Source organism: Nicotiana tabacum, chromosome 24 (assembly GCF_000715075.1).
Source record: "Nicotiana tabacum cultivar K326 chromosome 24, ASM71507v2, whole genome shotgun sequence".
NCBI classification, from domain to species: domain Eukaryota; kingdom Viridiplantae; phylum Streptophyta; class Magnoliopsida; order Solanales; family Solanaceae; genus Nicotiana; species Nicotiana tabacum.
In genome coordinates this window covers 109,808,737-109,832,178 of record NC_134103.1, presented here as the reverse complement: position 1 = coordinate 109,832,178, position 23,442 = coordinate 109,808,737, and the positions used below count along the sequence as shown (strand labels likewise).

At 33.4% G+C, this 23,442-nt stretch overlaps 1 protein-coding gene and 1 long non-coding RNA gene across 2 annotated transcripts; one reads left to right on the top strand and one right to left on the bottom strand.

Annotated features, from left to right (window-relative positions):
- The first annotated feature begins 329 nt into the window (after positions 1 to 329).
- Positions 330 to 5,571, top strand: LOC107811226 (uncharacterized). The gene is made up of 3 exons (XR_001653871.2): positions 330 to 3,249; positions 3,351 to 3,525; positions 4,889 to 5,571. It is a non-coding gene; the product is annotated as an uncharacterized LOC107811226 (long non-coding RNA).
- Positions 2,349 to 4,040, bottom strand: LOC107811225 (glucan endo-1,3-beta-glucosidase, acidic-like). The gene is made up of 2 exons (XM_016636112.2): positions 3,797 to 4,040; positions 2,349 to 3,570 (listed from the first exon to the last, which is right to left on the bottom strand). The coding sequence occupies exons 1-2, from the start codon at positions 3,873 to 3,875 to the stop codon at positions 2,618 to 2,620; spliced, it is 1,032 nt and encodes a 343-aa protein (XP_016491598.1). The 5' UTR covers positions 3,876 to 4,040; the 3' UTR covers positions 2,349 to 2,617.
- Positions 5,572 to 23,442: the final 17,871 nt, after the last annotated feature.

Here is a 23,442-nt window from a genome sequence, read left to right as displayed (position 1 = left end):
TTAGATAAACATAATTATTTAGTATCCAATTACAGAATGACACTTGTATACATGATTCAATCTTAATTTCTTTTTTTTTTTGCCCTCCAGAGTGGGCTCACTTTCTGTATTACATTATCACTAAAGGGGTATTTATTTCGTTTCGAAAATGTTTAGGGGTGTCATAGTACCCCCGAAAAGTTTAAGTGTTTATTTGAAAAGACCAAACTAGTTCAGGGGGAAATTTGTATTATCCTTTTAGAAATCAAAACAAAAAGTAAAAGAAAACCAAAACCCCAAAGGACACCCCTATATAAAGGACTAGTTGTTTGAGAAACTTTCAGATCTCCGCAGCCGTCAGTTTTTCAGATCTGAATCAGTTGAACTTCAGTATCTTTGGTGCAAAACATTGAGTAAACTATGGCAACTTCTTCATCATGCCAACTGCCTTCTACTCACCACTTGTTTGAGATATCGGAGTTTGAACAAAAAGAGAGAGTCTTTTGGCAGTTATGGCTTGTTGAAGAAGTTTCCATCATTTACTAGCAAATGTTTAACAATTATCAGAAAGAGATGATTAAGGATATGAAGCAAGTGGTTATAATTGTTCTGAGATGGTATACACAAGAGAACACTTTATTTTTCGTTTTTTTCCTTTGTTCCTATATTTGCTTTAGCTATTAAAAGTTGCTGAAGTATATTTTGGATACAAATCATACATTGAAACCTACTTCTTGACAGTGATGTTGATAATGATGAAATTACAGTTAAATTTGTGATGAGAAAGATAATTACAGATTTACTTGCTCAACACCAGATAACTTTCTATGACATTTTTTCTACTAGATCTGTTATTCTTATTCTCAACCATATAACTACTTCACAAACTAGTGGAAAAAATTCCTCAGAGTGATGAGTAATACTCTGGTGAATACTGGAAAAAGTTAAAGCAGCATCACTATGGATATATTTTGTGATTAATGCTCAAGATTATAGATAATACTTGCGCTTTTTATATGCATTTATTTAACCATTCTATGATCTTTGTTGAAATGAAACTCATGCCTAGCATCAAGTTCTCTGGACTTGTGTAATTGTGTTGCTTCAAGCGGTGATTCGAGGTGAATTTGTAAGGTTAAGCGTTATTGTCATACTGATGATGTTAAAATGACAGACCTTGGCGTAAGCAAATAGTAATTCTTAACAAATGTGCTAGTTGACCTCAAGATTTTGGGGTTAAGTTAGTCCCAACTCTTGTTTTTCTTAACAAATGTGACTGCAAAAGTCTCACCAAAAGAAACGCATTAGTAGCCCAAAGGAAAATGTGAGCTGACGGACAAAAGGTGATCACTGAAGATGTAGTAGCTATCATGGTTTGAAACTCCAAGTTAAACTTAACTTTCTTTATCTGAAATGATAAGTTACTCTTGATGTATGTTTCCGAGATGTCTTATCATTGGCAGCTCAAATGTTAACAGTAAATCAGGATTTCATCTTGGCTAGGAAGACATTGGTGTCTTATGGTCAAGAAATTAGAAGCCATTGCCACAAAGAAATAATCTTTATCACATCGGGTAACTTTACTTGGATTTAAGATTCTCATTCTTGCTTTACTTTTTCGTTGCAATTGAAGTGGTTTAGAACAACTCAAAATGCTTTCAGAGGAGAAATAATCAACCTCTGCAAGAACCATTAACCAACTAGGAAAATAAAAGGAGTTGCAGATGCAGACCACCGCAGAGACAAAATCATGCAGAACTACTTGAGAAATTGAGATCATTTGTATACTTGGAACTCATTTAATGCTGAAGCGAACTGCATGACCAGAAAAATTGGATTTCTGGCAAATAGCTTGAATGCTACCAAAAAATATTTTCCATATTTAGATTCCATATCATGCCATGCTTATTCAGGGTCCAGGACTGCTTTTCACTACTCAAGTGAACCTGATCCCTTCGGTACAGGAGAAATAGGTTCTTGGTAGAACAAGGGTCTCATAAGTTATCTCACCTGTTTATTTGGTAATTCCTACTGGGCAAAACAGAAACTCGAATTGCTTTTTTTTTTACTAACAGTTTTTTGTTGTGCTTGGGTGGTTGAGTCTATTGGAGGCAGTGGTGGATTCGTTTGATGGATTTTTCCTGAAAAGATCTCTTTTGCAAATATGAATAGAGGTTTCTCTTCTCTTCCAGCTATATGCTTAAGGACTTCTTTGTTTTGCTTCCTTTAGCTAAGGTTTATTCCTCTGCTTCATGTAAATTTCTTTGAATAACAGTCTTATAATCCATTACTTTTTCCCCAGTTTAAAACCATTCATTTTGAAACTAACACAATTTGAATTTAAACGAACAAATTGTAGCACAAGGAAATTTTGGGACCTGGATAAAGTTAATAATCTTTAGTATATTGAGATTCAGTTTGGATTTTCCCATTAGCTTTATTCTGGTTTTGCTTAGCTCTGACCTAGATGTCTAAAGATCACTATGGACTACTGAGATAAGTGCCTTCCATAGAAGCATATAGGTCTGGGTACATAATACAAATGAGTTGCTTTCTGCTGAAGCTGGGCAACCCTTATTTAATTACATTTATTTAAAGAAAACAGTTGTTATTCCCTTAATTCTCTTGCTTTCTCCAACTAGTTAAAGTTGATTGGGTACTTTGGCTGCCTGTTCGGTGTAAATAGTCCAAAATGCTTCTCAAATTCAGGGCTCTTCTGATCCTCATTAAACAATGCAAAAATATAAGTCTCTATTGGCCTGGAGGGCCTTTTAGGACTCCCTCCTTTGACATGCCTTATCAAGTTGTTGTTATAAGTCCTGGCATTGTCAATGGAGGTCAATTGCCCTGCTCCAGCTGAAGGCCAACCACTCTCTGATACAACGATTTCTAAAGACGAGCCACCGGCCTTTTCAAGGGCCGAGTATGTGGCATCTAAGAGGGCATCAAACAGGTTTTGGTATCCTTTTCCATTATCATTGACAACAACTCCAGGTGATGTAAATAGCGCGTACTCAAGCTTAATGTCTTGATTGCTTGCTTTTGAAAAATAAGGATAAATGTTGACAAGCAAAGGTGAGTGGTTGGCTACTAGGAAGCTGATGATGGGATCAATAAATCGTCGAACATCATCTCTAAATTTGCCTCTTGATGGAGGAAAAGTGTCAGTTGTAAGTCCAGTTTCAATAGCAGTGGAAACTTTAATCTGGTTTCCAAGACCAGCACCAGAAATTGCATTTTGAATGTTTTTCATGGCATTGAGCAAGAAAGGTACATATTGGGAGTTGCCATTTAGCGGACTTATTTCATTTCCAACTGCTATATACCTGAACCTGACATTACCATAGTTCCTAACGTTGTTTTGGACCCAGGTATTTGCATTGCCTTGGCTAGAAGCAATATTCTGAAGGTCAGGGTTTGGCACACCTAACATGAGTTCAATATTGGAGCCGCTGAGGGCTTGGAGAGTGGACTGGCGAGGATCGTAGATTCTCATTCTTTGGATATTCTTCTGCTTGCATAGAGCCACGACATCTGCTGGAGAAGGTAATCCATTCCCATTTGTTCCATAACACACTCCTGTTTGTGCACCTGCATTGCGTTTCTGCATATTAGCTCATGAAGCTATCTACTACTTGGTCAACTGGAATATCAAGACAGCCAGAAAAGATGCATATAATTTATAAAGAAAATGATGGATGCATAATCATATCAAGGAACGTATTTGGGAAATAAAGAGCTATATTCCTGCAACATCCAAATTGTATAGGCAGGCTACATTAGTGTTTACTATGTAATTTTAAAAAGAGCGACCGACCTGTGAAATCTGAGGTAGCCAATATAAGTACCCCCAGCAGAATTATGGTAAGAGTAGAATGTGGTTTTGTGCAACCCATGGCAAAGAAAGACAAATTGCGCTATGGCTGAAATGGCAGGAAAGCTTGCCCATTTATAGTGGAAAATTCAGAAAGAGGGAAGGACTTTGTTACTCCAATTTCCACAGCCAAGTCCATCTATGGAAAAAAATGCTACACAAACTTATCACAAGCTGCAGAAACTACACAAATGAGAGAAATTCTTATTTCCATAGGTTTGAAAAGTCTGCAGCCCCTAAATTTCCTTGGTGAAAATGACTTATGACCAGCGGAAATGTGGAATTGGTTAGTAGCCTTGCCATTAATTGCTACATTAAACATTGGGAAAAATAGGTTGATATTTCTCTTAGGATTAAAAGAGAATATCCATTACCCGGCTGCAAAGTGAACTCTTGCACTGTTCAAGAGAGACTAGTACAAACTTCCTTAGGCCTTAAACCAGGGAGTAATATTTTGAACATTCAAAGTTTTTATGAGAATGGACTAGCATTGCACTTTCCAGATGCGTATGAAGGATTTTGCCCAAGTAGTGTCGATCTATTACCTATCACAATTCAGTTTGTACTATTCTGGGGGTTCAAAAACTTTACTTCCCATTCCAAGTTGATATTTACTTTGTATTATTTTTCAAACAGCATCAGTCTATGGTATATATATTTACTGCTATTTAGAGACACGGACGTGTGAGTGTATATTATACTTGTTAATCGGGTCGGGCTGACCCGTTTACAGCCCGGTCCAGTCCGGTACTGTAGCGTGGCGCGGGCTGGGACGGGTTGGGTAGGGAGCGGGTTTCAAACGAACAGTTTTTTGATACAGGTGCACCGGAACCCGCTAAGCCCGTTAACCCGTTAACGGGCTGTTAGCGGGCTACAGCCCGGTTCAGCCCGTTTAATAACGTTTTTTTTAAATTTTTTTTTTTAATGGACCAATTGAAACTCCTGATATTGACACTTGTATTTCTTATCTACACAAACATTTAGAAACATTATATAATTATTATGCTAACATTGTTGATGCTTCTTCTGCTGTAGATGCAAATATTCCTTCAAGTTCAGTTTCAACATCTGGGACCAGTGCTTTGGATGATAATGATGGTGTTGAAGATTATTTGATTTGGTCTACAATAGGGGAGCATCAACAAACCTAGCAGGAATATTAATGAACTTTAATTCTACTTGCAAAAGTCAGCAGAGCCCCGCACAAAGGAATTTCTACCATTGGGTTGGTGGAGGAGCAACTCAAATCAATTTTCTGTTCTTTCGGCCATGGCTCGAGACTTGCTAAATGTGCCGATTTCAACAGTCGCATCAGAGAGCGCATTTAGCCAAGCAAGGCAGCAACTAGGAGATACCCGTCATTCATTGGGTAGCAACGCTTTGGAAATTCTAGTGTGTTTCAGAGATTGGATAAGATCAGAACGACGAAATCAAGGGCGTGACGAGGTAGATGAAGCGGAGGACCAAAAAATTGGAGATATAATGGTTTATGGTTCTGATTCAACCAATGCCGGAAACCAAGAACCTTATGTTGACATGGATGAACTTACAAAAATGATGCAAAGCATGTGATGTACTATTTGTTTTTTTATAATTGTTGTAAAATTTTAATTTGCAAGTTCAAAAATAACAAAATCAAAAAAGAACTTGCAACTTAATTTGAAGTATTATATATTATTCAATAAAAATATCAAATGAAAGTCTTCGGAGCTTGATCCTTACATATAGGTCTTATTAAATAATTTTTTGTAGCCACTTACTTTCAAATTTTAATTTTAACATTATAAAATTCAAATTTCAAATTTAAAATTTTAAACTTCAAAGTTTAATTCTAAGTCTTAAAAGTTTACAAACACTTAAGTATCAATAACATTGAATAAGAAAAATAAAATTTACTTAAAAAAAATAAAATAAAAATTCACGGCCCGCTAACAGCCGCTAAGCTCGAACCCGGACGGACAAAAAAAAAACTCGAAAAAGTACAGCCCGCTAACTCAGCCCGCTAACAACCCGCAACGTTAAACGGACGGGCTAATTTTTTTTTTGTCCAGCCCGTCCCAACCCGCCCGTTAAACACCCATAGTGTGTATATATGTGTGTGTGTACATATTCCCTTCAACAGTGTCTGATGATGCCACTTGGTTGAAGATGCCTCCGGCTATGTCCAGATGGTATCATTTTGGGATTCTTGAAAGTCCGCCCTCAAGAAGAGGCAAAGTATTAGTTGTGGAAGTGCCCTAGTCTCTAGCATTATCAAGTAATCAAGTTCTGACTTTTAGCATTAGCTTCTAACTCTTAAGGCAAAGTCACCAGTTGAGCATTTAGGAGAGCCATTTTCTCTGACACAAGGAGCAAAGGACATGGTTTTATGGTGTGCGACAATTAGATCTTTTAGAGTAACAATAAAGGCATTTGCTTGTAGAGCCGATCCCAACTTATTTGGAATTGAAGCGTACACCAGTACTCCTTTGTGACAACAGAGGAGCTTAGCGTAAATGTATACAGTTACAAGCCAAGTATCCGCTTCTAGCGCCAGAGCAACTACTAGTTCTGTCAAATGTATCTTTCCTATCACAAATGTGTTAGATTAATGTACTGTGAAAAAGGGTTACTATTTTAATAGTCATGCATAATGCGTATAGCAATGTTTAGCATGATATTATTGACCAAGTAATATTAAAGACTAGACTCATTGACTTATTATTGAAAATTTCCATCTGATTTAGGACTTCCAATACAAATTATAGATGAGTTAGGTCGAGTCCATTAAGGACTTGAAAGTTGAAACTCAGATGGAGAAAATCAGAAAATTGAAGGCAAAAACAAAATGAGGATCATCTATCCTTGTATCCAGTGTTTTAAAAGGCATTTTCGGGGCGAGCCGCACCAAAAAAAATTTGTTGAATAAGTCCTTTATATAATACCCAAATTCTCAAAAGTTAGCTTGGTAATTACTCAAAAGTTTTAAAAAGGAACTCAAATGTATTAAATTTAAAAGTGAAGACTTTTTTTTATTGATTGAAACCCTAATTCATGGTCTAATATCTCCCAAAAGCAACAAGATTTATTTTTTACAAATACAAAGAGAACTCCATTCTCCTTCATAGCTGCAAGTTCAAAGTTCAAATTGCATGTTAGTCATCCTTTTTGTTCCTCAATGTAGAAAACTTTTTTTTTAGACTCAAGTTACTTGTGATTGTAAGTAGCGTATAATAGATTTTATATATATATATATATATATATATATATATATATATATATATATATATATATATATTTCACATATTTATAGTTTTCTTCAATTTTTATGCAATTTTACATGTTTATAAATATTTACTGTCATTATATTATTTTATAAAATATTAAAAATTAAATACGTATGGGGCTTACGCCCAGTGCCTCGAGGCTTACGCCTCGCTGAGGCATATGTAAAACGCATCGCCTTACGTCCACGTCTTTTAAAACACTGGTTGTACCACGATTAAAACTATTTCAGTTATTGAATACCAAATTTCTTGTTTTTCTTTTTCGGGGAGGGGCTTGAGTAAAAATCTAATGGTATCTAAATGTAAAGAAGGTTATGTGGTTAAAGAAGTTGAATGAAAAAGAGGTATAACTCTCAATATCCCTTAATAATTTACTTTTCTTAGCAATATCCATTCACATAATCGTTTCTCCATGTCTGTTGTCTACAGATTTTCGAACGCACATTTGTGTAAAATTGAACATTATGCTAAGATAGATGCATATTGTGTAAAATTGAACATTATGCACATTGTTCGATCAGAGGACAATCAAGTGAACATTCATTCATAGTTTCATACAGAAGTTCTGATTGATGAGTCGCGAGCCGGTGTTGACGAGAGGCTGGAGGTTTGTAGATAGGCTCTTGAGTCTAAGGGTTTCAAGCTGAGCAGGACGAAGACGGAATACCTGGAGTGTAAGTTCAGCGCTGATCCAGGGGAAGTGGGCGTGGATGTGAGGCTTGATTCGCAGGTCATCCCGAGAAGAGGCAGCTTCAAGTATCTTGGTTCGGTTATCCAGGAGGGAGGAGAGATCGATGAGGATGTCACACACCGTATAGGGGTAGGATGGATGAAGTGGAGATTACCATCTGGAGTCCTGTGCGACAAGAGAGTGCCACCGATACTCAAAGTTAAGTTTTATAAAGCGGTGGTTAGACCGGCCATGATGTATGGGGCTGAGTGTTGGCCCGCTAAGAACTCACATATCCAGAAGATGAAAGTAGCATAAATGAGGATGTTGCGGTGGATGTGCGGACACACTAAGATAGATAAGATTAGGAATGATGATATTCGTGAGAAGGTACATGTGGCTCCTATTGATGACAAGATGCGGGAAACGAGGCTTAAATGGTTCGGACATGTTCAGAAGAGAAGCCTAGATGCTCCGGTACGGAGGTGTGAGCAGCTGGTTGTGGAGGGCACCATAAGAGGTAGAGGGCGGCCTAAGAAGTATTGGGGAGAGGTGATCAGGCATGATATGGCGAGACTCCAGATTTTCGAGGACATGACACTAGATAGGAAGATGTGGAGGTCTAGTATTAGGGTTGTAGGTTAGGAGGTAGTTGAGTCGTGCCTTACTTCGTACTATTGTGGGACTAGTCATGTAGGTTTTTGTCTGAAATAACTAGTGACAATGTTGTGGATTACTATTTCGCTTTTCAATGCATGTCTTATTTACTAGCTATCACTTTTTCTTTGCATCTTTTTTCTAGATTTCATTGTGTTTCTATTGTTCTTATGATTGTCGTGGTAATATTAATATTTACTAATATTGTCTCCCTTTGCTTTGCATCCTTCTTCTGGATTTCATGGTGTTTCAATTTATCATATGATTGTTGTTGTGATACTAATATTGTCTCCTTTTTGTCCTTTTGTATTTTTATTTCTTTTTGAGCCGAGGGTCTTTCGGAAACAGCCTCTCTACCCCGTCGGGGTAGGGGTAAGGTCTGCATACACACTACCCTCCCCAAACCCCATTAGTAGAATTTTACTGGGATGTTGTTGTTGTTATCATGAATTTCTTTTCTTCCTTTTTTTTTTGGGAAAAAAATGTCTATGAAGAAGAATAAATATCAATGGACAAGAAAAAAAAATTAGTAGCTATGATGAGTAAGATGGGGTCCAAAAAGAGGTGGAGCCAAAATTTATACTTATCTGTATCGGGTGTAAATACCCTGTGTGGGTAAGTTTTTATCTTAAAAGTTTATGAGTTCTGAACTAGCCATACAACACAGCTCGTCTTAGTTACTAAGTTAGCAATTAAATATTCGTACATATTTAATAGATTTTTTAATACAAATACATAATCTAAATAAAAATTAGTGAATTCAACTAAACTCGTACCTAATACACTAGCTTCGCCCCTGGTCCAAGACCTCCAATACATGGTCATCTCCGAGCAGCAAACCAAGAAAGACTGTAGACAAGATTTAGATCTGTCACATGATTTAGATCTTCTGTGTTTAGACTAAAATTTCATATACAGCCAAAAGATGTAAATACATAAGCACAAACAGTAAAACCAATTAAAAAAGTCAGTGGCTCGTGAAAAGGAAAAGTATGTTGGTAAATGTCAAATTAAATCAGTAGTACATCACAACTCAAGATTACAAAGATGCTCTGTACTCAACCCGGTTTGCCAAATTTTGAGTAGTATTTCTTGATTTCTACTTTAAGTGAAAAATAAAAGTACCACATCCAATTGCCAATTTAATGGCTGATTGCTCCTTCCTATTTCTAGCTTGAGGGGAGGGAGTTCGGGAAAAAAGAGCTTATATTTACCAGGTTCTTACACTAAATTAAATTGTTAGTAATCTGTATTTAAAAATAAATTTTGTAACTTATAAACAAAACAGAAACAGAAATGTAGAAGAAACAAAAATAAATTGAGCCCACTAAATTTTTCATGTGTCCTTAAAGAACTTAATCCTCTTCTAGTATTCGAGGTTTAGAACGGATTAACCTCACTGGTGTAGCGGTATTTCAAACATCAGTGTTCAACAAACTCAATAAGGCGGCAGCTAGGGGTGTACAAATGAAACCGACAAACCGCACCAACTCGATAATACGAGTCAAACCGAGAAAAAAATCCCGACTATTGTTTGGTTTGATTTGGTTTGGTGTTGGAAAAAAAAAATCCGACCATATTTGGTTTGGTTTGGTTTTAACTAAAAAAAGTCAAACCGAAACCAAACCAATTCGACATTATATGTATAGAAGCTTTAAATATATTTAATACATAAGAATATTTATGGTAGTGTAGTTTATAAATATTTCTTAAACTTTTTCATAGTTTTATCTTTTAACATATTATTTCAAGTTTGGGCATATAATTTTTGGATGCTCCAATAAGTTTTATAGTCCATAAATGTTAGTAACTCAAATAAATCCTAAACCAAAATCAAATCAATACTAATGCTAATAAAAGATATTCAATTCAATTGTACTATGAATGAAAATGGTGTTGGATATCTATTTTTTAGTTTTCCATGGTTTAGATAAAATGTATAACTTATTTTTCTTTTAGTGGTTAGTCATGTAAATAATAGTACTTATTAGTCATAATTTTAAATTATGTTTGTTTTCATTATGGCTTATTAATAATATTTATTTTATGCGATTTTATTATCTTTATTGTTGAATATTTTAGTACAATGCCATGACCTATCTCATATTTATGTTATTTTATTGAAAAATACCTTATATAGTTCTGTCTTACTAGGATTAAAGAAATATTTGGAGTACAAATTTTACGTTTTGTGCTATGAAGACTTTATGAAAAAAAATCGAAAAAACCCGAAAATCCGAAAAATCCGAGATTTTAAAACCCGACTTTTATTGGTTTGGTTTGGTATTTAGATTTAATAACCCGATACAATTAGTTTGGTTTGGTAATTAAAAAATTCGAACCAACCCGACCCATGTACACCCCTAGCGGCAGCAAATCATACTTACTTTTTGTTTATTAGAAAACAATGCAAGAAAGAAGAAGAGAACTCAGAAGTTTCGTAAGAAAAATCTGAGGGAATGACCAGATATTTATAGCCAACAGGTTGAGTTAAAACAGAAGAGTTGCAACTCTTCGTTTGAGTCTGCAACTCAAAAGTGATTGTTTACGAAATGGCTATTTACGCAAAACTGCTAATTTGGAGAAAAATTAAATTACCATAACAAACGATCAAAAAACGTTAATAAAATATTAATATTAATGAATAAATTTGGTCCCAAAAATTAATCAATCAATTAGATTATTTGACCAAATCCAAAATCGAACGAGCCGAAAATGACGAGACTTGCCTTCTTCTCAACTCTTTAAGAGCTAAAAGAAGTGCAATTGTATATAAACCCATCAAATCTCTTTTCTTCCTTGAATATTGGTCAATATTCTTTTGTAAAGAAAGAAAATTTAAAATTTTATTTTTTCCTCCATTTCCCATTTACACCACTTTTAAGCCAAAAACCCAACATAAGTATTTTTAACCTTCAATTTTATAATTAAAGTGAATCCATATAAATATCGCTTAAAGTTAATTTGGTGCTAAATGGACATAGATAGACACATATCATGTATCTTGATGCAAACATAAAGTGTAGTAAATTTAGTACATTTTTCCTGTGATGTATATATATATATATATATGACTTGAACCAAACATAAAGTTTCAACATTCCTCGTACCTTAGTCGAATCAATTATCAGTTAAAGCTAAAATAGCATGCCATTTAAAAGAGCAAATTGCCTTTTTATTCTGGTGTGGGGAATGAAGAAGTTATGGTTAACCTCATCTGGTAAGGAAAAGCTTCTAAAAGTTTGTTTTGAGAAAAAAAAAATATGAAAAAATAGACTAAGTTTTCGTAGCTTGGAATAATCCTGTAACCACCAACTTTCTGCCCAGTATTAAGATAGGATTATTCAAAGACGGATCTAAAAATTTAAATTTTATGGGTTCAATTTTTAAGCCTTTTAGCATTGAACCCATTATATCTTTAAACTTATGGGTTCAGAACTATCAATTATTGCAATTTTAATGAATTTTTAGACATAAATTTATGCTCCGAATCGAAAGTTATGAGTTCAGATGAACCCGACACTGATACTCTACGTCTGTCCCTGGAATACCATAGAGTCAGAGCCAGATTTTGAACTTTATGAGTTCTAAATTTTAAGATAGTAATATCAGGTGTTAGTAATTGAATTCTGGATTTGAACCGAAACTATTGGACTCGGTCGAATGCGTATATCACATTCTAGCTCCGCCTATGAAACCCATCATGGTGAGGTGTCCACTTGGCGATGGCGAAATCGTTGCTTTTAAGTCCCACAGGGTCCAGCAACTTGGTATCGACACACATGTCTCAGAAATTAGTAGTCATTAATTAACTTGATTTTAAGTCAAATGGAGCATTAACTAACTAATAAAAAACCAACTATTTTTCCTCCTCACCTTTTATAATGTCCCCTCATGTTCTCTAAGTTAAATGTCTGTTCAACGTTCTCCACAAACAAATTATATAAGACAGACCCATATTAGAGCCAATTTTGAAAGTCATTATGTTGACGAGTTGAATATAAACTCAGGACACTGCGATATCCTCTTAATTGCGATAAGGATGAGAAATTATAATGACCAAATGTCATATCTTAATACATCTAGCTACTACTATATATCCCTAGTGAAATATAAACCACTACAAGAAAAGTGTGAATTATCCAGAATTTTTTTCGCAGGAAATTTCTATGGATTTTCATGCGAAAATTTAAAATTCATAAGTTGATGAATATTTTATCTGCGAAAAATATTTTTCCAGAAAAATTCCCGTATAATTTTGGCCCCACTTTGCGCCAAGATATTACCTGGGGAATTATTTGGAAAAATTATCTGCAAGTACCATTTTTATAGGTAAATCCACAAGTAAATAAATAATAATAAATTTCTTTGTTGTTTCGTAGGAAATTCACTAGGTAAAGCTACCTACAGATTTAGCTGTGGATAATTACTAGAAAATTTACTTGGGAATTTTCTTACTTGGGGAATTACCTGGGAATTGTTGGTCTGCGAAATTATGAGATTTATTCCTTGGGATTTTCCTGAAAATTTTCTTACATGGGGAATTACTTGAGGATTTTATAGTTGCGGATTTAGATATCATTTTTGGTTTGGGAATTTACTTTGGGATTTTCATACTTGGGGATCTATCTAGGGATTTCGTTGTTGCAATTTTAGTTGTGAAATTTTCTTGGGGTTTTCTTACTTGAAAAATTACTTGGGGATGTTTGCTTTGTAGATTCCTTTTTCAATTCAAATCGTTTATTATGTAATAATCTCACTGTAATAAGTTCTTGAAACGAAAAGGTTTAAAGTAATAATTTTGACATAATTATTAATAAAATCATCATATTCAATTAATTTATTTTATGAAGATAATGTCAAGACATATTTATCAATGTTTAAAGTTAAATATAGTTACTAATCCAATAATAAATAATTATCATAAATCTAATTAATGTTAACAAAAGAATTAAATATGAGGAAATTAAATTAAAAACAAATTAATTAAAATAATTAATTGTTCTTACCCAGCTTGTTAGGAATTGATTCATATCAATTATTATTATTTAAATCTAATTAGTGTTGAACTAATATCATTAGAACATAAACTAAATTTTGTATTATTGATTTAACGTAAGTATAGTTTTTAAGTAGAAAAAATATACAGTTACATTTATAATTAACAGAGTGATCTTCTTACTTTATTTTTAAACGTACTATCTTGATTAACTTATAATATTATTGAAGTAATTGAATCTTGTGTTTGTGGTTAAAATTGACAAAATAATTTTTACCCGTTACTTAATTATGTACAGTGTATTTAACTCTTGTTTAAAAGAATTATTATATAAAGATTTAATGCGTTATTCAAGGTATTTAAATGTCTCATTATCATTTTGTTCCTTATTTGAGACTTCTAATTCCCAAAATTGTATTCATGTTCTTTTTCTTGAAAGAAAAGAGAATTTATCAACAATCAATAAAATCTTAAAGAAATGATTGTAATTCAATCCACCTAGTTATATTTGAAGAAAAATTTAGTTTGTGAATTTGGAATTCATACTCACTGTATCTTTCTTCAAACAAAAACAAAAACCAAAATAAATAAATTTTCATCTTGATTCAGTGAATTGAAAAATTATGAGATAAATGGCTTAGGTCTCTCTTGGTCCCACACCGGACAAGAAAATAAGATATAGGCATTTATAGTGAGCAGCTGCCAAGGAGATAACACGTAAGTGAGGCATTCTAGGAGTTTAATTTGGCAATGAAATTCGTGGTATTATTTACATGCGTATATATTGAAAATATCAAAGAAATAGTTATTGAAAATGTAACACTAAAAATAATTAATGTATCTTATTCATAAACATTTGTCAAAACTTTCTTACGACTTTACTTGCGGATTTTTCCCTGAAAATTCCTTTTTCTCACGATTTTTTACCAAAAGTTTCCTGCGCACGTTTAGTGTTACATGCGGATTCAAAATTCGCAACTATGTTACGTGGAGATTTCAAAATTCGTATACCTGCGAAGGTTTTTCCATGAAAATTATTTCGTATGAAATTCCGTAGAAAATTAAATTACTTGTGAATTTTTCTGTAAAATTCTTAAAATAATTCCCATGTAATTCGCACTTTTCTTGTAGTGAACTAAAATAATGTACATTAATTTCAAATTATTGGCCTAGCCGCTTAACTAGGGTCAATGATATTATATGGTATGGCTTTTTAATTAGCTGCCATAAGATTGTGCTAGATGTTCAACGAAGGAGTCTTTTCAAATAAATTTGACGAGCTCGTCTGATTGCTTACAATATTTGGTTGGAGACGCATCTTCTTCTTTTATTTTATATTTTTTGAAATTCTTATTTATGTTATCTGAGAGAATGTTAGACACAAATAATTAATGAGCTACGATAATAAAGAATATATCCTAGACCTTCGAAAATTATGCAAGGTGAAGTATGAAGAAAGAAAAAACATTAGCAGTAACTTTCAATTGTTCACAATAAACAAAGCAAACAATTTCCATCGAAACATTGGATACAACTAAAGAAAAAGATTATAAAAGCAATATAAATTCGATGGAAATTGTTTTAATCATGTTTAATACGCATACCTAAAAGAGTCTTATATTTTCTAGAAGTTGTTTAGTCATGTTAATTATACACCAGTACTCCAGTAGAAACTATAGATATAATACCTTTTACTACTTTTTCTTTCTATTTTTATTTTTGTATACTATTGGCTTGAGATGAACTTAAATAGCGCGAAATGGTTGATCTGGATTAATAAAGTTGATTCCAACTCGAGTTTGAAATTAAGGCGTAGTTTGTTGGTATTGTTGTAAAGTTTCATGAGAAATATAGACAGATAGCAAGCAAGCATGGTAGTAGCAGAAGTCTCCAACAAAGACCCACAAGTCTATCCTATATATGGAGCGTGTTCAAAGGCAATTTTCTTGGAGACACATCACATCGCATCATTTTCAGAGTTATTGGTAGAAAGATGGTGTGAAGGTCTGAGAGTGTTGGATACGAACAAACTCTTACATTGGTTGTTAAAAAGATTGAAAGTCTACATATAAATTGTAGGGATTTCTTAACGGTGTGAGGCATTTTTGAGGAAAATCATGCGTGATTGGCCCAAAGCGGACAATATCACACCATGATAAGAGTATCTTTGGGCCATTTAACCTAACAACTGGTATCAAAATGCAGGTTTAGCGGGATGAGTATGTGGATGACAAAGTGATGGTGTGGGCCGACACACACACACACAAGAAGCTAGTTTTGCGATGACCCTCTATAGCCCCTCAAAATTTTAATAGCCCATATTTTTTTTTATTTACACGAAATATTCCTCCGGCCCAAACATATTACATTTAATAGCCCGAAATATCTATTTTGTATATATTTTGTATAGTGACAGTCTATGGTATATAAATTGTATATTGACAGTCTACTTCGTATATAAATTGTATAATAATAGCGCAATTTATCCAAAGTTTTGAGTAGTTTGAGCTGGACCATATGATTCAATTTACGCAACAAACAAGTTAACCCGTTTAAAAAGACTTGTCAAGAGTCAAAACATAACTAAACCAAAAACATCTGTTGATTTATTACAATAACCATGATATGAATTTTTTTGTTTGTTTCTTTGATAACTGAAAAACAAAAATAAAGTGGTAAAAGTTAGACGACTTGAGTTATGACACATGGTCTAGCCTAATTGTTTGATCCAACTCATTTTTACCTAAATAAATGTGAAATAGTTTATAACCTTATTCAACCTATTTTAATCTATCAAAACTTAGTCCAACTAACCTCTTCTATGTAATTAGGGCTGCTTATCGGGCGGTTATTTATGATTAACGGTTCGACTTATCGGTTATCGGTTATCGGTTTTTAAATGTATTAATCCGCTAGTCACCCGATAAGATATTGGGCGGATTGGTATCCGTTTAGCTATTATCGGACGGTTATCGGGCGGTTTATCAGTCTATTTATATATCTTCTATGTATGGTTACATATTTTCCTGAAGATACATATGATATTCTTTGACTTTTAGAAAAATAATTATGCAATTAGATGTTTCGTGACTTGACTGGAATTGCTACTGATTCATCCACCGAATTAATGAGATGCATTATTACCTTTATTAACAGTATAAAATAACTACAGAACTAACTAAATTCTGTTTTTCACTTTGTGAGTTGGTTTAGGCTGATCCTCACTTAAGCTTAAGGAAATCCAAATAAAAATAAACTAGTGTCCGAAAAACAAATAGCAATAGAAAAGAGGTAGCAGACTAGCTTGCTAGTGTTCGAATTCTTACCAGATATATTAGAACTGAATCGAAATCGAATTAGAAAGTAAATTTATTTCCTGACAAAGTATGACGAGGAAAATGACATTCTTCTGCCACGAAATTTCTCTTTTAATCCCCAGAATAATTTTGACATTTTTTCAAACTTTTACATAGATTTGGTCTATTTTATCAATAGCAGAACTAAAGATTCGACCATCAAGTAAAGATTCGAAAATGAGAAGAAAAAAACTTACCGTCTGTTACTCTGGCTATGGCCATAACTGAGAGTCTGAGATCTAGTTATGTGATTAGAGCTATAGAGCTATGGAGGAAAGACCCTTGAGAAAAGAATAGGAGGGGAGAGCGAGAGGCAGCGGCCGGAGAAATCGGGAAGTCTAGATTTTAGGGTTTCTAAATTCTAAATTTCTAATAGAGTAAATTGTACTATACATCTTTTTCTTTATATTTAATACAATGGTGAATGAAGACCACTAAGGCACTAACAGGGAAAAATAGGAAAGAAAAGACATATATTTTAGCTACCAATACCAACACTTGTTAATGGGAAATTGGGAATTGATACTTGACTGTGTGTGTGTGTGTGTGTGTGTGTATATATATATATATATATATATATATATATATATATATATATATATATATATATATATATATATATATATATATTTTAATGGGTTAACGGATTATCCGTTAAGAAAATTGAATAATCTGCCCCCAAACCGATAAGTCGTTAATAAAAAAAATTTAATCGGTTCCCCGTCCGTTAAGCCGTTAAGTCATTACCAGTAAGCCATTAAGCTTCGGTTTCGGTTCAGTTTTGAACACCCCTACATGTAATGGAACTTTTAATCTTAGTTGGTTGTGACTAAGGGTGTGTTTGGTACGAAGGAAAATATTTTTCGAAAAATATTTTTTAATTTTACCATGTTTGGTTGACTTAAATGTTTTGGAAAATATTTTTCTCATTAACTCATTTTCCTCCAATTGGAGGAAATTGTTTTCTCTATCAAAAGAAGGGAAAACATTTTCCAAATTTCTTTTTCAACCTTCCCCATCCTATTCCCTATCCCCATCAACCCACCCCGACCCACCCTCACCCCCGCCCTGTATTTCTTTTTTCATTTCAACAAATAAATATTATCTTTTCATGATATAATTGTTTTTTATTTTAACAAAATGTACTTTCTCTTCATAACGTAGAAAAAATATCTTCTTTCGTATCAAAGTATTTTCTTTCCATGATGTAGAAAAAATATTTTATTTCATTTTAACAAAATAAATATTTTATTTCATGTTGTAGAAAAAGTACTTTCTTTTTCAGCCAAAAAGTATATTTTCTTTTTAGTTATCGAACACAAATTTCAACGTTGTTTTTGCGTAAAAAAAGTAAAGCAACACTTTAGTTCCTTTGGATTTGTGTGAATTTTTAGAAGAATAATTAAATTCTTGAAGAAAATAGAGTCCTGAAAACGTTGGGTATTTTGGAGGGGGGAGAGCACAGAAAACATGGCTTGGGGGGTGGGGGGGGGGGTGAGGGGGAGGGATGAGAAAAGTAGCACAAAAAATTATTTTCCTAAAAAATATTTTCTACTCTCTAATTAAACACTAGAAAATATTTTTCGAATTTTTTTTTTCACTCATTAACCAAACAAAGAAAAATAAGTGATAAAACCACTCATTTTTCATAAAAACATTTTTCATGAAAAACATTTCCCTTCATACCAAACACACCCTAAGAAACCACTGATTTCACTTGGTGAGTCGGAAAATGCCTGACAACTCAATTAATCCGATAAACTACTAGGAGCTCCCTGATAGTAACAAGCTATCAGCCTTGTATTAAGATAGGATAATATTTGGCATAACCCGCGCTGGGTGAGGTATGCACTAAAAGGCGAAACTAGGATTTGAACTTTATGAGTTCGAGATTATATTTTTTTAATTTATTAAATTTTAAATTAATAATTTATAAATATTTATTATAACTTTTAATACAAATACAGAATTTGAACAAAAGTTACTGGATTCGATTCCAACTCGAGTTTGAAATTAAGGCGTAGTTTGTTGGTATTGTTGTAAAGTTTCATGAGAAATATAGACAGATAGCAAGCAAGCATGGTAGTAGCAGAAGTCTCCAACAAAGACCCACAAGTCTATCCTATATATGGAGCGTGTTCAAAGGCAATTTTCTTGGAGACACATCACATCGCATCATTTTCAGAGTTATTGGTAGAAAGATGGTGTGAAGGTCTGAGAGTGTTGGATACGAACAAACTCTTACATTGGTTGTTAAAAAGATTGAGAGTCTACATATAAATTGTAGGGATTTCTTAACGGTGTGAGGCATTTTTGAGGAAAATCATGCGTGATTGGCCCAAAGCGGACAATATCACACCATGATAAGAGTATCTTTGGGCCATTTAACCTAACAACTGGTATCAGAACGCAGGTTTAGCGGGACGAGTATGTGGATGACAAAGTGATGGTGTGGGCCGACACACACACAAGAAGCTAGTTTTGCGATGACCCTCTATAGCCCCTCAAAATTTTAATAGCCCATATTTTTTTTTTCATTTACACGAAATATTCCTCCGGCCCAAACATATTACATTTAATAGCCCGAAATATCTATTTTGTATATATTTTGTATAGTGACAGTCTATGGTATATAAATTGTATATTGACAGTCTACTTCGTATATAAATTGTATAATAATAGTCTATTTTATATATATTTTGTATTGTGATAGTCTATTTTGTATATGTTTTGTATAATGACAGTCTATTTTGTATATATTTTGTATAGTGACAGTCTATTGTATATATTTTGTATAGTGACAGTCTATTGTATATATATTTTATATAGTGACAGTCTATTTTGTATATATTTTGTGTCCCGAGCACTTTTATTTATCTAACGTGTATAGACTGTTGAATAATGTATAAAAGTGTATATATATTATTCTTTTACCTTAACCTTATCTATCCAACGTGTATAAACTATTTTGTATAGAAATTTATAATTAAGAAATTGCTGACATTTCTATTAAAACAAAAATCAAAGAACGGTAATGAACAAAAACAATAGGTCCACCTCACCAAAAAAAAATTAAAGTAATTCTATTGAATCACAACTCACAAGACTCATGTTACTCTAATTAGTTTTTATTTATTTAAAGTTTTTGCTATTTTTCAGTTTCTATTAAACAAGCATAAATTTCTTTCTGCTAATTGTAAGTGTTAGTAAATTTAAGGAACTCATTATTCGTAATATGAAAAACTGAGTATCTCTCTGATGAATATTTAAAGGGTATTTTATACCTTTTAATTTTTATCCATAAAATAGGAGTCTGATTCAAAATGGTCCAACTTGACCTTAAAAAGCAAAATGTGACACTTATTCAGATTAGAGGAATATAAAGACGAATTTAAAAAATAAGAGAGAGAGAAATTAAAACTTGCTCATTTAATCGTAAGTTGGTGCTTTTGGTTTTAGTTATATGAAATTTTCATTTCATTTCTCCATTTCTTCAGTTATTAAAAAAGAAATGATATCGACTTTAAAATAACTTTTAGTTGTCTACTAAATCCTGCAAATCAAATGGAGTTAAATAAGAAAATTGATTTATTTTTAACATTTAACAATTTATGGTGGAGATATAATGAAGAGTAGTAGATCAGAATAAATTAAAAACTCCACTTTGCAACTTGAAGAGTTGATTAGACTAGAAATAAGAAGGCTTCAAATTGAATTAAGAAAGTGAGGACTGATATTTATGATGGATTATGATAGTGAGGTGACAGAGCAATCCGTTATTATATTTTATGATAAGGTACACTTATCTGGATGGTGGAGCTGGGCGTAGGAAAGAGGCAGAATGAAAAAGTGAGGTGAGTCAGCACCTTTTGTGTGTGTGTAGCTCATGTAATAAGTTTTTGGCTATAGCTTGCAATCAAGATAATGGGCTAGCGATTGCCTTAATTTAGTGCCGAACGACCACTTATGTCAGAACCCCATACTCTAAAAATGTGGGTGACATATAGTGAATCTCGAAAATTAATCCGTAGATCGTGGTAATGGGCCACGTGGAACTTAGTTCGAAGGGGAGATTGCTGGGTACGAACAAAGTCCGAGTCTACATATATGGTGTGGGGATCTCTTAATGGGGAGAAATTCAAAAATAGTCAGATTTACAAGTGGTAATTGAAAAATAGCCACAATTTCAAAAGTAATTGAAATTTAGCCACTTTTCATGTAAAGATAAATCTGAACGAAAACACTGTTCAAAATCCGGAAAATATTCCAGCATAATATACTGGAATTCCAGTATATTATGCTGGAGTTCAAGTATATAATTATACTTGAACTCCAGTATAATATACCGGTCCAGCATAATATGCTGGAAGTTCATATACAAGTACTCCAATTTCCAGTATAGTATGCTGGAACTTTCCGCATGTTGGAGTTCCAGCATAATAAGCTGGAAGTTCATACACATGTGCACTAATCTCCAGTATATTATGCTGGACCGGTCCGTATTGTAGCAAAATATTGACTATTTTTTAATGACTTTGCAAACGCTAGCTATTTTTCAATTACCAGTCCGAAAGCTGGTTAGCCCGTGCTATTTTTACCTCTTAATGGTGTGAGGTCTTTTGGAAAAAATCGTACGGACTTGGCCCAAAACGGATAATATCACACCATGTTAAGAGTATTTTTGGAACGTTTTAACCTAAGAGAGATAACTAAAAGTGTCTCAAATTTGGTTCATAAAAATGTAGAGAAAACTACCCTCTATAGCCCCTCAAAATTTTAATAGCCCATATTTTTTCTCACTTACATGAAATGGCCCTTCGGCCCAAACATATTACATCTAATAACCCGAAATATCTATTTTGTATATTTTTTGTATAGTGACAGTCTATTTTGTATATTATTTGCATAGTGAGAGTCTATTTTGTATTATTTTGTATAGTGACAGTCTATTTAGTATATTTTTTGTAAAGTCAGTCTATTTTGTATTTGTTTTTTGTATAGTGACAGTCTATTGTATATAAATTGTATAGTGACAGTCTATTTAGTATATTTTTTGTATAGTGACAATCTATTTTGTATAGTGACAGTCTATTTTGTATATTTTTTGTATAGTGATATTTTTTTTGTATATATTTTGTATAGTGACAATATATTGTATATATTTTGTATAGTGACAGTATATTGTATATAAATTTATGCTTCATCAACAAAAGGATAAAAAAGGGTTTCCCATATGTAAAATTCAACCGTCAAATTTTTTTCCTTCCGAAACGTCACTTCTTTTAAGCCTCTTATTTACGGTTCCTTCTCTTCATCTTCTTCCTTACATACGTTACATAGACGAATGTCCCCTAACCAGATTCTGAATCAAGAGAGAGAGAGAGAGAGGCGATCTTTTCATCGGAACATGTTTCAACAGCGTTCTTCAAGCTTTGGTGCTTCATCAACAAAAGGATTGATCAAATGGTAGTTATTCCCTTTATTTGATGGGCAAACAAATTTCCACAATTTATCCACCATTGCTTTTCTTTGATCTTGAACCTCTATACCAATAGGTTTTTCTCTTCCCAGAAATATGGACTAATCATGAGCATCCCAGAAAATTTCATTCCTAGAGCTACGACTGATTTTCTAGCTTTGATTCCCAGTAATGTGCGGTGAGGGACCTAGAGCTTCGTCTGATTTTCCGGCTTTGATTCCCAGTAATGTGCGGTGAGGGCCGGAGGAGCAGAAAGAAAAATAGCCCTTATTATTATTTTTAGGCTATGACTTGTATGGGGTCATTTTATGGCTACCGGGTGATATAAATTCTGGCTGAGTGGCTACAAATAAATTTTGCTCAAAAATGTAATCAGCGCAATTTATCCAAAGTTTTGAGTAGTTTGAGCTGGACCATATGATTCAATTTACGCAACAAACAAGTTAACCCGTTTAAAAAGACTTGTCAAGAGTCAAAACATAACTAAACCAAAAACATCTGTTGATTTATTACAATAACCATGATATGAATTTTTTTGTTTGTTTCTTTGATAACTGAAAAACAAAAATAAAGTGGTAAAAGTTAGACGACTTGAGTTATGACACATGGTCTAGCCTAATTGTTTGATCCAACTCATTTTTACCTAAATAAATGTGAAATAGTTTATAACCTTATTCAACCTATTTTAATCTATCAAAACTTAGTCCAACTAACCTCTTCTATGTAATTAGGGCCGCTTATCGGGCGGTTATTTATGATTAACGGTTCGGCTTATCGGTTATCGGTTATCGGTTATCGGTTATCGATTTTTAAATGTATTAATCCGCTAGTCACCCGATAAGATATTGGGCGGATTGGTATCCGTTTAGCTATTATCGGACGGTTATCGGGCGGTTTATCAGTCTATTTATATATCTTCTATATATGGTTACATATTTTCCTGAAGATACATATGATATTCTTTGACTTTTAGAAAAATAATTATGCAATTAGATGTTTCGTGACTTGACTGGAATTGCTACTGATTCATCCACCGAATTAATGAGATGCATTATTACCTTTATTAACAGTATAAAATAACTGCAGAACTAACTAAATTCTGTTTTTCACTTTGTTGGTTTAGGCTGATCCTCACTTAAGCTTAAGGAAATCCAAATAAAAA